Here is a 15622-nt window from a genome sequence, read left to right as displayed (position 1 = left end):
CAGCTCCTCGAGTGCACGCTGAGCATCAAACACTAATCCTACGTTACTGGTCCTCTCCAGGTAATGGCAGGGGTCTGTTCTTGAGACCAGTTCATAACCCAAATGGTTTGCAAGTCAGAAATGTGACTGTGATTGGAGTTCCCAGTTGGGAGTGGGTGTCTGTGGTCCTGCAGCACCCTGCGAATCCATCCTGCCAGTCTCCCAAAAGTTCATATCTACGAGGTTTGTATGCAGTAGGTCGGATGTTCTAATCTGGGGCGGGGGGGGGGGGGGGAAGGAAGGGTGGCATCTGTAATCTCACTTTATTCTTCCCATGTTCCCTTCAACTCTCTCTGGATTCTACAATTCACCCACACACTAACAGCAATTTACAGTTGCCAATAATCTCAAGACCTGTGTGTCTTTGGGATATGGAAGGAAACAGGAGCACTCAGAAGAAGCCCATGTGGTCACTGGGAGAGCAGCACTGGACATCAGGATTGAAGGGGTCACCAGAGCTGGCAGGTAGAAGCTCGATGAGCTGCTCCACTCTGTCATCCTGAATAACGTATTTTTAGAAATAAGTAATTTGTTGATGTACTAATGTGATTAAATGATCTGTGTGGATGATGTGCAAAACCATTTTTTTCACTGTACCTCATTACAGGGATTTGGATGATAATAAACTAATTCACCAGTTTACAATTTATCCCTTGCAATTGAATGGACTAACAGAGCCTTGGTTCAACACCATCTGGAAGGTTGAGTTCTGAAGATGTGGAAGGAAGAACTCATTCAGCCTCTCCCAGTGTAGCTGTACTCTCGTGGCACTGCTCTGAAGTGTTAGCTGGATTTTGAGCTCAGCCACTGGTTAGAGCTTGAACCTGACCTCTGACAGAGGCAAGGGTGCTACTTGTGGCCACCAGCGTAAAACCAATTGCTGAGCTCAGATCTGATGGGTTGTGTGTGCTGTTGTCTCCTCTGATCTTCAGGAAAAGCCAGCAGCTGGGCCTAGGGGACGATTCTGTTGTCTGCAGAAGATCTGCCTACTTCTGCAGGGCTGCAAGTATTACAGAATGTGGTTGTCTGGGCACAACCTCAGATTAGAATGATGTTGCTTTAGAGCAGAGATGAGGAATTTCTTTAGCCGGGGGTGGTGGGGGGGGGCTGTTGAATCTGTGGAATTCGTTGTCAAAGATGGCCAAGTTGTTAGATAAATTTAAAACAGATCCTGATTAGTAAGGGCTTCAAAGGACAATTCTGGGCCAGGTAGTGTTAAGATACTTTGTAAAAGTTACGGAGTCCCAGCCTCAGTCTGGGGGTGGGGTGCAAGGTTGCTAAAGGAAATTCAAGTGAAGAATGTGAAGCGGGGGAATGGAGAGGGATGAGCTATTGAGAGATTGGCATGGGGAAGGAGAAAAGGGTTTGTACATGGCGCAGACTGGCTGAGGGAATGTCTCAATGATTTAGACACTTTGCACCTCCTTTCCAACTGCCATTCTGCTCTTCCCCCCTCCCCCACCAAAGCCCAGTCAATCCAGAGGCCCCCTGAGCACATTGAGCTTGGCCACTCATTCCAGATTAAGCCTGCATATGAGCAGTGCCTGATGGGATAGCGACATTGAGTGTGAACCACTGGGTTAGGAAGAGGAAGGTCAGGTTGGTCCCTGTCCCACTGGTTCAGAACATGGGACTTCTGAGTAAATGAGAATGAGTGTTAAGCAAAAAGGAATGGGCCAGCAGCAGAGGGCGGTGGCTAACTTGCCATCCCTTTATTTCTTGTGGATGAAGGGTTTGGTTTGTCTGGGGCAAGTGAGTTTTTATATTAGTGTGCTTTCCCTTGTTTGGTGAGGTGGCCTCTGCTTTAACTGTTTGGTTTGGGTTTTGTGTTTCCGCAGTTAAAGGGTGGAGAGAAGGCTGAAGATGGCAGGGGATGTTGTCATGTTGGCGAGGGGCCTAGCGAAGCTGAGCCAAGCCATTGTGGAGACACAGGCCACACAGCTGCGTGTCAAGGTGTTGGGCAGTGAAGCAATGGCTGTGGCCAGAGACTGGCAGGCATCTGCTGAGGACGTCATCAACACAGCGGTGGGCAAGATGCAGGTACTAATAAAACCAATTGTTGACTTACTGTAGCGAGGAATCATTACCAAGGCCAGCATTTATTTCCCATCCCTCTCTGCCCCTTGAGAAGTTGGAGGTGAGCTCTCTTATTGAACTGTTATGGTCCTTCTGGTGAAGGTGCTTCCTTAGTGCTGTTGGGGAGGGAGCTCCAGGGATTTAGACCACTGACAATGCAGGATCAGCTTTCCATTCCCAGGTTGGGATGGCAAGGGGGAGGGAGGGGAACCTGCAGGTGATGGTGTCCTGTTCTCATCCTCCTTTGCCCTTTCAGCAGTGGAGATCATGAATTTGGGCAAACAATTGACCGCAATGCATCTTTTAGTTGGGAGACATTTTTGTGTGCCAGAGATGGAGAATGGTTGATAAGGAGCCAATCATTTGGCTGCTTTTTCATGGATGGTGTTAGAGCTGTACTTATCCAAGTAAATGGAGACTATTCCATCATGGATAATTCCCTAGTTATTATTGGCTGCTGGGGTAAGAATGTGACTGTTGTGTCAGGTATGTTTTCTCCATGGGCTCTGGCTGTCACTAAATTCCTGCTTGAAGTTGGCCACTAACTTGTTGGTATGGTCTCTTTTCCAGGACTCTGGGTCACAGTGGAAAGACTTCACAGAACCAGAGGAGGATTTCTCCTCCACATTTGACCTTTCCAGCAAGGCCTCGGACTCAAAGGAACCAGACTTGGCCACGGATAACCAGCAATGCCAGGCGATGGGTGACCCTGCAGTCTTTGACCTCCCCTCCCCTGGGAAGGAAGGTCAGCACTTTGGGCAGCCGAGCCGTCCTTTCTCATCCGTGGCCCAAATGCGCTTCTTCCACCAAGACCACCGCTCCGTTAGTGGCCTGACTGCAGAGGACATTGACAAGGCTAGAGAGGCTAAAGTCAGCCCAGCAGACAAACCCTACAGACAGATGGTAGGTTACTCTTCTTCCATCTCCTCACTCTTAACCCTTCCCCAACCCCACCATAGCCTTTACCACACTAGAGCTGGATTACTATTTAAAGAAACTTGATGTTTGCGTTCCACAGCTACCTTTGGGATGACAGGGAGGGTGTAATTCTAGACTGGGTTTTGCAGTGACTGCACGGTCTGACTGGTGCAGCAGCTGCTACAGTATGCCTGTCTTACCGGCCTTTATCAGAGAGGAATCAGGCTTGACATCACTCGCATTTGTCATGAAGTTTGTTGTTTTACAGCAGAAGCACGTTGTTATACATAATAAAATACTATAAACTACAAACAGAAATATAAGTTTAATAAGTAGTGTGGAAAAGTAAGTAAGGTAGTGTAATGGGTTCATGAGGATGGGAGATGCTATGCAGAATGCTATCGATGTAAAAAGTGTGTGTGTGGGAGACACAGATGTACATGCCTTTTGGCTCACTGCTCAGGTTCGTTTATGTTAATCATTTTTTCCCCCCTGTATTTTCAGAAGAGTTTCCTCAACCATCCCCCTCCCTTACTCTTCACCCGCCCATACCGTCATCCATTTGTACATTAAGACCAATTTGTAGCAGCCTATTAAAGTTTCACCTTGCATGTTTGTGGGGTGTGGGTGGGTGCAGGAACACATGGAAGCAACACGCCTAGTCCTGGAGAACATGCAGCGTGCACACTGTACCAGGAGCCTCACACTGTGACAGCATTTCTACCAGCTGTGCCACCGTGCATGCAGGCGCATCTATGGGTGACACTGGGGTTTGCTTCTTCGTGAGGTAGTGTTTGAGTGTATCTGGGGGATATCACCATGATCTGTGCAGGTGATATTGCCTGGGTTTGTGTGTGTGGGGAGGGGCTAGAGTCAATCATGTGGCAGAGAAACATAACCTTTAGCCCAACTAGTGGATTCTGATCAAGTTGCCAATCTGAGCTAGTTCCATTTGCCTGCATTTGGTCCATATCCAACTAAATCTTTCCTATCCATGTGCCTGTCCAAGTGCCTTTTAAATGTTGTTAATGATCCTGCCTCAGGCACTTCCTTTGACAGCTTGTTCCACATGGGTGAAAAAGTTGTCTTTGGGGTTGAGTCTTGTCCCAACTTGTAGTGCCAGCACTCCTGTGAAAGCTAGAGAGAGAGCAAGGTTGGTTTCTTGGAGCAAAAAAGGCTGAGCTTTAGTAAGGGTAATAAAAAGTATGCCCTCATCAGTCTGAAGCAAAGATATGGTTAAATGGAAAAAGTGTAGAAGATTTACGGATATTCTCAAGAATAGAGGGCCTGAGTTATAGGGAGAGGTGGGTGAGGCTAGATTTTTATTCCTTGGAACGTAGAAGGATAAACAGCAACCTTTGAGGTCTTTAAGGCTATCAGTCAGAGATCAGGAGCAAGGTGACGTTGTAGAGGGATCCAGCATATTGGGCCTACAGTTGATGCTGTTGTCTCACACTCCACGGACTTCAATCCTGACTGGTAGACTTCGCATGTTTTCCTGTGACCTTGTGGGTTAGTAGGTTAGTGCACACATACACGCCCGCAGTCATTTGTGCACGCATCCACACCTACACAGGAATGCTGCAGGTCAGGCGGCATCTATGGAGGAGAATAAACAGTTTCAACCACTCTTCATCAGGACTGGTTGGTAGGTTAACGGGCCCTAGTTCAGGTGAGTGGTGGAATCTGGAAGGTAGTGTATTGAGGGCTGTGTGAGAATGTGAAGTTCCAGGAGCATATGGTATAAGAGATTTTTTTTCTCTCATTCCTAAAATGGGAAACCAAACTGGAGGGAATGTTTTTCTGGGCGCTGATATTGTAATGTGGATCAAGTAATCCATGTTGTCATAAGAAAGTAATCCAAATGAGTCATTGCTAGAAGTAGGCATTGGCGAATTGTGTGTAATGTGAAGTCGTATTCTGTACTGTATCTGGAAACGAAGCAGTCCAGGATTGAAGGTCCAATTGTTGAGGGGGAAAGATTACACTAAGGGTAAATTGCAACTTTATGTCAACGGGTGGGATTCTGGAGTAGGTTCAAGAATGCATTGAATAAACACTGAAGCTTACATTTAGACATTGTCTCCTCACAGTTTTGGGAAGCCTAGCCAATGAGCTATACACAAACATGAGAAAACAGGAGCAGGAGTGGGTCACGTAAGCCTGTCTCCCCATAGCACTCAGTTCCTTAATCTGTCAAAATGTATAATACTTCCACTTCAAATAATTCTAATGATCCAGCTTCCACAGTCTTTCAAGTAGAGAATTGCATGGATTCTGAGAGAAGAGATTTCTCTAGAAATGTCTGGAGGGTCCACAGTGGTAGTAATGAGAAGAGGGCATGTCCTGGATGGTTAGGGTCCTGAGTGATAGATGCTGCCTTCTTGAGGGGTAGCCTGTGCCCATGATGGACTTGGTTGAGTCTACAACCCTCTACAGGTTGTTGTGATCCTGTGCATTGGAGCCTCCATACCAGACTGTTATGCAGTCAGTTGGTATGTGTGAATCTCTCTTCCTGGTCTTTGTGCACTTGGTACATTCCTGATGTCTGTTTATGCCAGTCAGGTGTAGTAATCTAGGAGGGTTCTGTCTTTAAGCCACACCATTGTACTGAAACTTGGGGAATGGGAGCATACTGGGTTTGTCACTAATCTTCTCTCTAAACACAAAATCCTTTGGGTCTCTACTGTTGATGCTGTGACCCAATGGGGAACTGTGCTGTCCAAGCCCAACTATACACATAGTGGTGTATCTCGAATGACTCCAATTCAGTCTTTTACAGCAGGTAATGTCTCTGTGGGTTTACCTGTTCACCCCTTGCCTGTGTTGGTTTTCCCAGAGTGCTCTGGTTTCCTCCTCCATCCAGAAAATGGGTTTTAGATGAATCGGCCAGTGTAAATGGGCCCTGGTGTTGGTGGGTGGCAGTACAATTGGGAGAGTGGTGAGAGGGAGTAGATGATGGTGAAATTACTGGGGGAATAGGGTTTATAGGATTTTCTCTGAGAGTTCCATAAGATACAGAAGCAGAATTAGGCCATTCAGCCCATTGAGTTTGCTCTGCCATTCCACCATGGCTGATCCCACTCTGCTTTCTTGCCATAACCTTTGCTGCCCTGACCAATCAGGAAGCTATCCTTTTTCACTGTAAACATACCCATGGTCTTGTCCTCCCCAGCACTCAGTAGCAGAACCTTCCAAAGATTCACTACTCTCTGGCCAAAGAGGGCTGCCCTTCAATTTTGAGGCTCTAAAAATTGAAGTGCGCTCTAGTTCTGGACACTCGCCCTATAGGAAACATCCTTTCTATTAACTTTAACCATTCCTTTTAAAATTCAGTAGGTTTCAATGAGATCCCCCAGCATTCTTCTAAATTCCAAACACTCCTCATATGTTAACCCCTCATTTCTGGAATCATCCTTGTGAACCTCCTCTGGACCCTCTCCATAGAAACGTGTCCTTTCTGAGATATGGGGCCCAGAACTGTTGACAATACTTCAAATGTGGCCTGACTAGTGTCTTATAAAGCCTCAGCGTTTTCTCTTGTTTTTATGTTCTGTTCCTCTTGAAATGAATGTCGTCTTTACCACAGACTCAATCTATAATTTAACCTTCTGTGAGTCTTGTGCAAGGACTCCACAGTTCCTCTGTGCCTCTGCTGTTTGAACCTTCTCCCCGTTTAGATAGTAGTCTGCACTATTGTTCCATATGCATAGACTTGATGATGTAATAGCCTGTGTTGTAAGGGTATGTGAAATTCATGCCAAAGCTGCCCATGCAGGGCTATTAGAAAAACAACATTCTAGATGTGTTGGATGAACACAAGTTCCATTGTCTCCAAGTAAGAACGTCAGTGTTCTTTGATTGTATCTCAACCAAGGTCCAAAACCAATGGCTCCATGACTTTGCTGTGGTGGGGTCTTTCTATGCACAGTGGGTGGTAGGGGTGTGGAGGGCTGTGGTCCCGGTTCAGATCAATAGGGGTAGGCTGTCTGAATGGTTTGGCATGGATTGGATGGGCTGAAGGGCCTGTTTTGTGCTGTACTTTTCTGTGAGACGTGAAGGGATTGCAGGTGCAGGAATTTATCCTAAACGTTGACATTGCATCCTCCACAGTAGCGGCTCAACCCATTAATTTCTTCCTGCAGGTTGTTTGCTTGCTGTGCACATGTAGATTTTTTTTTGTTACCTGCATTGTAGCAGAAACTAATTTCCACTTGCTGAGTACAAAGATTGTGGAAGGGTCTAATGAAATGGGAGCCCCCCACCCTACTCTCTGCTCACAGTCCATTTTGTCTTCCCAGCTGAGTGAGCGGGCTCGGGAGCGGAAGGTTCCATCCACAAGGATTGGTCGGCTGGCCAGTTTTGGAGGTAATACTGTCTGTTCCTTTCTGTTTTTCTTTATCTGGCATATTGTTCTTTGTTTTCGTTCTAGCTTCATGCCAGTCAAAGAAGTCCCTGTGGTCAGTTTTCACTTAATTGTTGCGCCAAGAGAATGGCAGGGACTTGTAAAGTTTTGGATCTGGTTCAGAGTTAAAATAGAATGAAATGCCTGGCCTTTGCTTTTTATATTTTACACTTGGAGTGTCATTGAGTCAAAGCAGTACAGAAATAGGCCCTTCTACCCACCTTCTACCCATTGACTCTAATGTATTTTCCATTACTTTCTCTGTCTCCGGTGCCTTTGCAATTTAAGTGCTTTTCTAAGTCCTTAAAAGTTTTAAGAGTCTCTGCCTCCACCATATTCTCAGGCAATGTGTTCGTCCTTTGGGTTGAAAATGTTCTTCCTTGGGTTCCTAGTGTTTTAATTGTTAAAGGTTACAATGTTTAACCTTTAGCCTTACTCTAAACCTATGCCTTCTAGTTTTCTGACATGCTTTGAGCAACAGTTTCTTTCTATCAACCCTATCTGTGCCCCTCATAATTTTGAATAGCTCTGTTAGGTCCGTCCTTAGCCACTTCCACTCCAATGAGATGAGCCCAGCCTGTCCATTTTCTCCTCCATAACGGAAACACTCTATGTCCTGATAAATGTCTTCTGTGTTCTCTCTAGTGCAATTGTGTCCTTAAGGATTATAAGTCAGAGCTGTACCATAGCCCTTTTACTTTTTCTCTCTCTCTATTATTGTGTCCTGGTTAATGAAAACCAGTATCCCATATGTTATTAAAATTGGCCTAATACCAGTTCAGGATTTTAGTTTTCAGTCCTTGCCCTCTTTGCATAACAGTCAGTTATTTTAAACTATCTTCAAAATTGTCTCATGTTGACACTTTAGCCGTATTCCCGGCTACATTCCTTGGGTCTAGTGCCATCCATTCTCTAGCAGGGCTAGCTATGTACTGACCCGAAAAGCTCTTCTAGATGCACTTTAAAAATTCCATCCCTCTAATCTCTTAATACTAAAGTGATAGAAACATAGAAAATACGTGCAGGAGTAGGCCATTCGGCCCTTCAAGCCTGCACCGCTGTTCAGAATGGCTGATCATCCAACTCAGAACCCTGCACCTGCTTTCTCTCCATACCCCCTGATTCCTTTAGCCAGAAGGGCCATATCTAACTTCCTCTTAAATATAGCCAATGAACCGGCCTCAACTGTTTCCTGCGGCAGAGAATTCCACAAATTCAGCACTCTCTGTGTGAACAAGTTTCTGTGATTCGGTTATATTGGGCAACTAGAAATTGTTTACTACTACAGTCCGAACCTCTCTGTAATTTAGAATCATGAAGCAATACAGCACAGATACAGGCCCTTTGGCACTGCCGACTGCAGTGCTCATTCCATTTCCTTCTTTTGGACCTTCGTCTTCTAAACCCTGCCCTTCATGTACATCTGCAACATCATGTCCCAACTCCTAAAATGAATGCCCTGACTGATGAGCTTATTTGTCTCTACATCTGCTCCCATTAAAAAATGCTGTTCTTGGATTACAGTTCAGCATTCAACACCATAATTCCCTCCAGGCTCGACAAGAAGCTCAGAGACCTCAGCCTTCACCCTACCTTGTGTAGCTGGATCCTGGATTTCCTGTCAAATCGCTGGCAGGTGGTAAGGGTGGGCTCCCTCACCTCTGCCTCTCTGACCCTCAACACAGGAGCCCCTCAGGGCTGTGTCCTAAGCCCTCTCCTTTACTCTCTGTATATCCATGACTGTGTCGCCACAGCTCCAATCTGCTAATTAAATTTGCTGACCATACTACACTGATTGGCCTAATCTCAAATAATAATGAGGCAGTTTACAGAGAAGAAGTCATCACCCTGACACAATGGTGTCAAGAAAACAACCTCTCCCTCAATGTCGCAAAATCAAAGGAGCTGATTGTGGACGACAGGAGGAATGGAGACCGGTTAACCCCTATTGCCATTAATGGCTCTGGGGTTGAGAGTGTAAACAGCTTTAAGTTCCACAGCATAAACATCATCGAGGATCTCACGTGGTCTGTACATACTGGCTGTGTGGTGAAAAGGGCACAACAGAGCCTCTTTCACCTCAGACGGTTGAAGAAGTTTGGTATGGGCCCCCAAATCCTAAGAACTTTCTACAGCAGCACGATTGAGAGCATCCTGACTGGCTCCTTCACTGCCTGGTAGGGAACTGTACTTCCCTCAATCGTAGGACTCTACAGAGTATGATGTGGACAGCCCAGTGCATCTGTAGTTGTGAACTTCCCACTATTCAGGACATTTACAAAGACAGGTGTGTAAAAAGGGCCCAAACGATCATTGGGGACCCGAGTCACCCCAACCACAAACTGTTCCAGCTGCTACCATCTGGGAAACAGTACTGCAGCATAAAAGCCAGGACCAACAGTCTCTGGGACAGCTTCTTCCACCAGGACTAAAGACTGATTAATTCATGCTGATTGCACTGTATTTCTATGTTATATTGACTATCCTGTGGTACATACTATTTATTATAAATTACTATAAATTGCACATTTACTCAGAGACATAACTTAATGATTTTTTACTGGTGTATATGAAGGATGTAATTCATAAAGTCAATTCAATTTAGTTCACTATTATGAGATGTAGAGCAAATATTATTAATTTTTTTAGGTACATGCATGCATATAACCACATTTTAAAGAGCTTTCTAAGACATACACTCAGTAGCTGCTTTATTTGTAACAGGAATGGAACCCAGTGTGCTGTAGCCCATCCACTTCAAGGTTCGATGTGTTGTGTGTTCAGAGATGCTGTTCTGCACACCACTGTTGCAATGCGTGGTACTTGAGTTACTGTTGCCTTGAACCAGTCTGGCCAACCTCCTGACCCCTCTCATTAACAAAGTGTTTTTGCCCACACAACTGCTGCTAACTGGTTGTTTTTTTTTTGTTTATCACACCCTTCTCTCTAAACTCTAAAGAGTATTGTGTGTGAAAATCCTAGGAGATCTGTAGTTTCTGAAATAGTCATATCACCTTGTCTGGCACCAACAACCATTCAATGGTCAGGATCTCTTGGATCACATTTCTTCCCCATTCTGCTGTTTGGTCTGAACCTCTTGACCATGTCTGCATGCTTTTATGCATTGAGTTGCTGCCACATGATTGGTTGATTAGATATTTGCATTAATGAGCAGGTGTACTTAATAAAGTGATCACTGATGGTGTATTCCCTCAAACTCAAAATTGCAATGTCTCCTCCTTTTACATCTCCAGCCATGCATGAAAATTGGTTCCTTGTCCTGGAATGTTGAGTTATCAGTCCTGCCCTTTCATTATGTTTCTGAGTGAATGGTAATATATTTCGTCTGTAAGTGAAATTTTAAAAAACTTGCAGATGCTAGAAACTTGAAATGGCCTTTTGATCTGGCTTGGCATGTTTGGAAGAGCTGTTCATGTAATTGTTGACTGCTGTGACCCTGCTAATTTTTCAAGTTTTTAATCCCTTAATAGTAGATTTGTGGAGCTATACAGCACAGAAACAAGCCAGCAGGCCCTTCCCAATTCATCCATGCCAACCATGTTGACTAACAGAGCTAGTACTGTTTACTTGCATTGGCCCATGTCCCTCTAAACCTTCTGTTTACCTCCCTGTCCAACTGTCTTCACTATCTTTGAAAGTCACCCACTGCCTTTTCAGGCAATGTATGCTGGATGGTAGCTACTTTCTAAACTGTAAGGGAGTAGTAGCTATTGAGGTCTTTTAAGCAATTGTTTTCTTCTGGTGACTATCTCATTGCCCTGAAAGCAGTTGCTCCTTCCAATTTCTTTTCAAACCATTTGTTGCTTAGAGCTTCTGTCAGACCTCTTCTAGGCATTTGGCACTTGTTCTGAGAGAGGAGTTGCTCCATATGGGGGAGGACATCAGCCAAAGAGGCAAGAGATGCTGAAGTGAATGTGTCATAGTTGCTGCTAGCAGGGAGATTAGAGACATACTTGGGAAGGGTGTGAGTTATTTGACCAAGTAAGTTCAGGCCCAACATCTTCAAACCTATTGAGAATCCAACACCACCCACAGGCGGTGGGTAGTAACCATCAGTTGGTTACTAAGTACCGTTGTAATTTGGGATTATCATTAGTGGGGAATTAATAATATGTCACTGGCAATGCCAGCATTTATTACCCTTCCCTAATTGCCCTTGAAGATGGGGTTGAAATGCTTTCTTGAATTGCTGTGATCCTTCTGGTGAAGTTGCTGTTGGAGAGGGAGTTTCTGGTTTTGGACCAGTGACGATGTAGGAACACCAAGTCAGTATGATGTGGGTCTTGGAAGGGAACTTGCAGGTGGTGGTGTTCCCCTGCACCTCCTGCCTTGTCCTTGGTGGTAGAGGGGGTGGGTTTGTCGGAGTAGCCTGAATGAGTGACTGTTCTACATTTTGCAGACGGTTCATATTGCAGTTACTTTGGCCAGGGGTGCGGGTTCTTAATCTGACCTTGGACTTAACACTACTTCAGACTTGTCTCTCTCTCAATCTTTCACGAGTGTCATTAGGTTTAATTTGTACTTGTGTAATCATGTATAATTTATCTTGAGTTAGCTGTATTTGTTCTCATTCTGTAATGTAATATGCTGCTTCATGAAGCCAGTTTTCCTGGCATTTATACCCTGCGTATGTGTGCTCATAACAACAGTAAACTTGAGGAAATGAATGAATGATTAGAGCAGTGGATGGGCTGTTATTCATACAGTTGCTTTGCTCAGGATACTGTTGAAAGCTGTTGGAACTGCACTCCTTCAGGGAAATGAGGAGTATTCCAGCCTGCTCCTGATTGAACGTTGTTGGTGGAAAGGTTTTGGGGTGTCAAGAGAAGAGTTGCACACTGCAGAATACTTTTGTAGCCACAGTGTTCATGGCTGGCCAGCTGAAGCAGCAATGACCTTCACCAGACAGTTGATTTGTGAGGGATGTAGTGACAAGTGTCATTGTATACCTTGGGTGTATTATTACTCTCTCGTGTTGGAGGTGGACTTTGCCTGGCGCTTCTGTGGTACAAATGTTCCTCTCCTGAACCTCTCACTGATGATACTGCTGATACTTCACTATCTGCGGAATTGTGGATGGATCAGAGGGACCCATTCAACACCTTTTTCCAGTACATTTTAAGGAAAGGTTTATTTACAAAGTAAATTAACACAGAGACTGAGAAAAATGAACACAGAAGAAGCATTACTAATTTTTGTACAGCAAATTGGAATTAATGCCAGCTGGGGAACCACTGTAACAAGCATGGGGGGGTGGGTGGTGTTGATTGTGGTCAGGAGGCATGGGCGTGAGTTTGGATCTTTCATAGAGTATCCTCTCTGAGTAAACCAGTAGGGAGGGGGGCCTGAAAGGGGCATAATTCTGCATAATTCTGTAAAAGTGGAGAATCAGGTTTCAGTTTGCTAGGAGGTCTGACATTCCTCTGTGTCTTTACTTGTTAGGTTATCTTGGTCTGCTGGATTTCCATCTCAATCCAAGTTTTGGAATCTCCAGATGCACTCATTGAGTTTATCTCCGAGCACTCTTCTGAATGCTTTATTCGGCTTGTCTAGAATACGGACGGGGTGCTAGTGGGGAGGTGGGGACAATCAAATGCCTTAACTTGAAATTAAATAATGAAAAAATGTGTAGGTCGTAAAGAGGGGTCTGTTAATAATAAATTTGCCATAGATTGTTTTTCTGTAGTCACTGATGGCCAGTTCCATCCTCACTCTTCTAAAACATGTGTGACTCTTGTAGAACAACTTTATTTTTGTTGTTCTGTCTGTGCTACACTTTCTCCCCCGGCTTCTGTTTTATGTTTACTGTGTAGATAAATCTGACCCATTAGTTTAGTCTGTACACATTGTCATTGAGATTATGATTCAATTTCACAAGTTTCCAACGTGCTTGCCTACAAGAGTGTGTCCAGATTACAGGAGTCCACCTCGTAACTGATGGGGAGATGACTTGTTCCAAATTTGCTTTTCTGGCTTGTTTGATTCAAAGATGACCCTGTGGTAGAGCACAGAAAGAGTGCAGAACTGTCAGAGATTCACTTGTTCATATGACTCACTAAAACCTATTAGCTTCATAAGTAAGATGTTATATGCTAAAGCTGGTCCTGATGGGTTCCTCCCCTCTCTGTCCTCTTTCTGTCTGTCTCTCTCCTTCTGATCTAACCGGTTCCTCCTCCACACAACTATTCCTGTCTCCCAGCCCTTGATCACCCTGCTTCTTGCCTCTTTTCCACCTATTCCATTTGTCCATCACCCACATACTCCTCCCACTGGGTCCCTTCTTACAGTTGCCATCTGCTCACTCCATCTCCCTTTTTTGACTCCGTGCTCTAAATGCTCTCCTATCCAATTTCAGAACCTCAGCTTTTTGTTGGCTCCACCCATCACTTCCAGTTCTCTATCATTTTCCACACCCTTTCCCCTCTCCTCGTCATACTGGTACCCCTCTACTCAGTTAGATCATATGAAAGATTTTGACCTGAATAATCGACTTCTTTCCTCCTGATGCTGCCTGATCCACTGAGTTCCTTCAGGATTTTGTTTTGGTCCTGATGGTGCTGGCTATCCCTGCAGTACCACAATGAGAACCGGGGAGGGGAAGGTGGGTTGTGGTTCAGAGGTCTGCTGGTGAATGTCATATCCAGGGCGGAGTGGGGGGGGGGTGATAAGAGTTGGGCTTTCTTGCTGGCTGCTCATTCTCACTTCTCTCTGAACAGGTTTGGCAGTTGGACTTGGGATTGGAGCCTTGGCAGAAGTTGCCAAGAAGAGCTGGAAATCTGAGGAGCGAGAGGGTAAGCAGGAACAGAGATGGGAAGAAAGGAATTGCTATTATTCTGTACGTTTGTGGGATATTCCCAGAGCACCTTATAGACAGGGAACTGCTTCACAAATGTTGTAACTTGTAGGTCATACAACACAGAAACAGGCCCTTGGGTGCCCTGAGTCTCTGCTGACCATCAAACACCTACTTCCCCTAATCCTATTATAACTTCACTACACGCTAGCACTCTCCTACATACTCCTACCAACCTACGTGCATTTGGGAAAACGGGAGAGGATACCATGCACCTGGGGGAAGCTCACACTGGGAGAGCGTCCAAACTCCACAGAGATGGGGACGGGTGAAAGCCATTCCCTTGGGGGGGGGGGGGTGGCTGAGAGGCACGTACGGGGGAGTGGGGTGAGAGCCATTCCCTGGGGGGGGGGGTGGCTGAGAGGCACGTACGGGGGAGTGGGGTGAGAGCCATTCCCTGGGGGGGGGTGGCTGAGAGGCACGTACGGGGGAGTGGGGTGAGAGCCATTCCCTGGGGGGGGTGGCTGAGAGGCACCTATGGGGGGGGGGGTGTGGGGAGAAGAGGTGGAGACACCAATGGAGGCCAGGATTGAACCTGGGTTTCTGGAGCAGTGGCTGTACTAGCTGTACCCTAAGAAATGCTGAGTTTGTGCACAGCATGATCCCTCATATGGTGAGATTTGTGATGTTGAGTGTGGAATGACTTTTTGGGGGGAAGGAGGAGGTTACACTCCTGGAGACCTGCAGTAGATTTATTCTGTCCTGTTTGGGGTGAGGTTGGATTTGTGTGTTCAAATGTCTGGGATGGATCTTCATCTCGAAGGAGTGTGAACTAGCCTCTCACAACCCATGCTAGGGCGCTCTTCCCTCTCCTGCCTGTGGACCTGCTCCACCTGCCACTGTCTTACTGGGCAGCTTGACCTGGACCCAGTTGAGTGAGGGCTTGGGAAGAGGCAACTTCCACTGCTGAGGGAGCTGAGGCCTGAAGCCGGGGCCACCACAGACCAGGTGAATGGACAGCCTAGAAACAGCACCTCACGAGGAGAGCTGTTAGAACAAGGAATGTCAAGCAGCAGGTAAAATCCAGCCTCTCAGAAGACAATTAGATACAAAATCAAAAACTATTGCCGTACTGAGTGGAGTAGGACAGAATTGTGAAATTCAGTGTAATAGTTATAAAGTTCAATCAATTTATTTGTATCATCTTTCCATTTTGCATACAGTGTCTCCCTGGGAATGCGTCCATATTTGCTTGGTCTCCCAAGGAGAGTGTCAGTGCTTAGCAGAGTGTTGGTATTAGTAGGGCCCTCCCTGGAGTATATTGGTTTTTAAACCAGTCTCTTGTGAGTGTATTCAGTTTTACTGTTGAT

At 45.6% G+C, this 15622-nt stretch overlaps 1 protein-coding gene across 4 annotated transcripts in view; it reads left to right on the top strand.

Moving 5' to 3' along the window:
* Positions 1 to 15622, top strand: part of LOC132401002 (atypical kinase COQ8A, mitochondrial-like) — a 47797-nt gene that overhangs the window by 6217 nt on the left and 25958 nt on the right. For 2 of the 4 annotated variants that reach the window (XM_059982711.1, XM_059982710.1), the window contains exons 2-5: positions 1878 to 2079; positions 2686 to 3018; positions 7335 to 7401; positions 14176 to 14250. In XM_059982711.1, the coding sequence (XP_059838694.1) occupies positions 1903 to 2079; positions 2686 to 3018; positions 7335 to 7401; positions 14176 to 14250 (652 nt within the window). In that variant the 5' untranslated portion in view covers positions 1878 to 1902. Of the gene's footprint in view, positions 1 to 353; positions 505 to 1877; positions 2080 to 2685; positions 3019 to 7334; positions 7402 to 14175; positions 14251 to 15622 lie in introns of those variants that run through there. The other 2 variants (XM_059982712.1, XM_059982713.1) reach the window with 2 other exon arrangements.

The sequence above is a fragment of the Hypanus sabinus genome, chromosome 10 (genome assembly GCF_030144855.1).
Source record: "Hypanus sabinus isolate sHypSab1 chromosome 10, sHypSab1.hap1, whole genome shotgun sequence".
In the NCBI taxonomy this organism is placed as follows: domain Eukaryota; kingdom Metazoa; phylum Chordata; class Chondrichthyes; order Myliobatiformes; family Dasyatidae; genus Hypanus; species Hypanus sabinus.
Note: the sequence above shows the minus strand (reverse complement) of the source record. Positions and strands in the feature narration are given on the sequence as shown.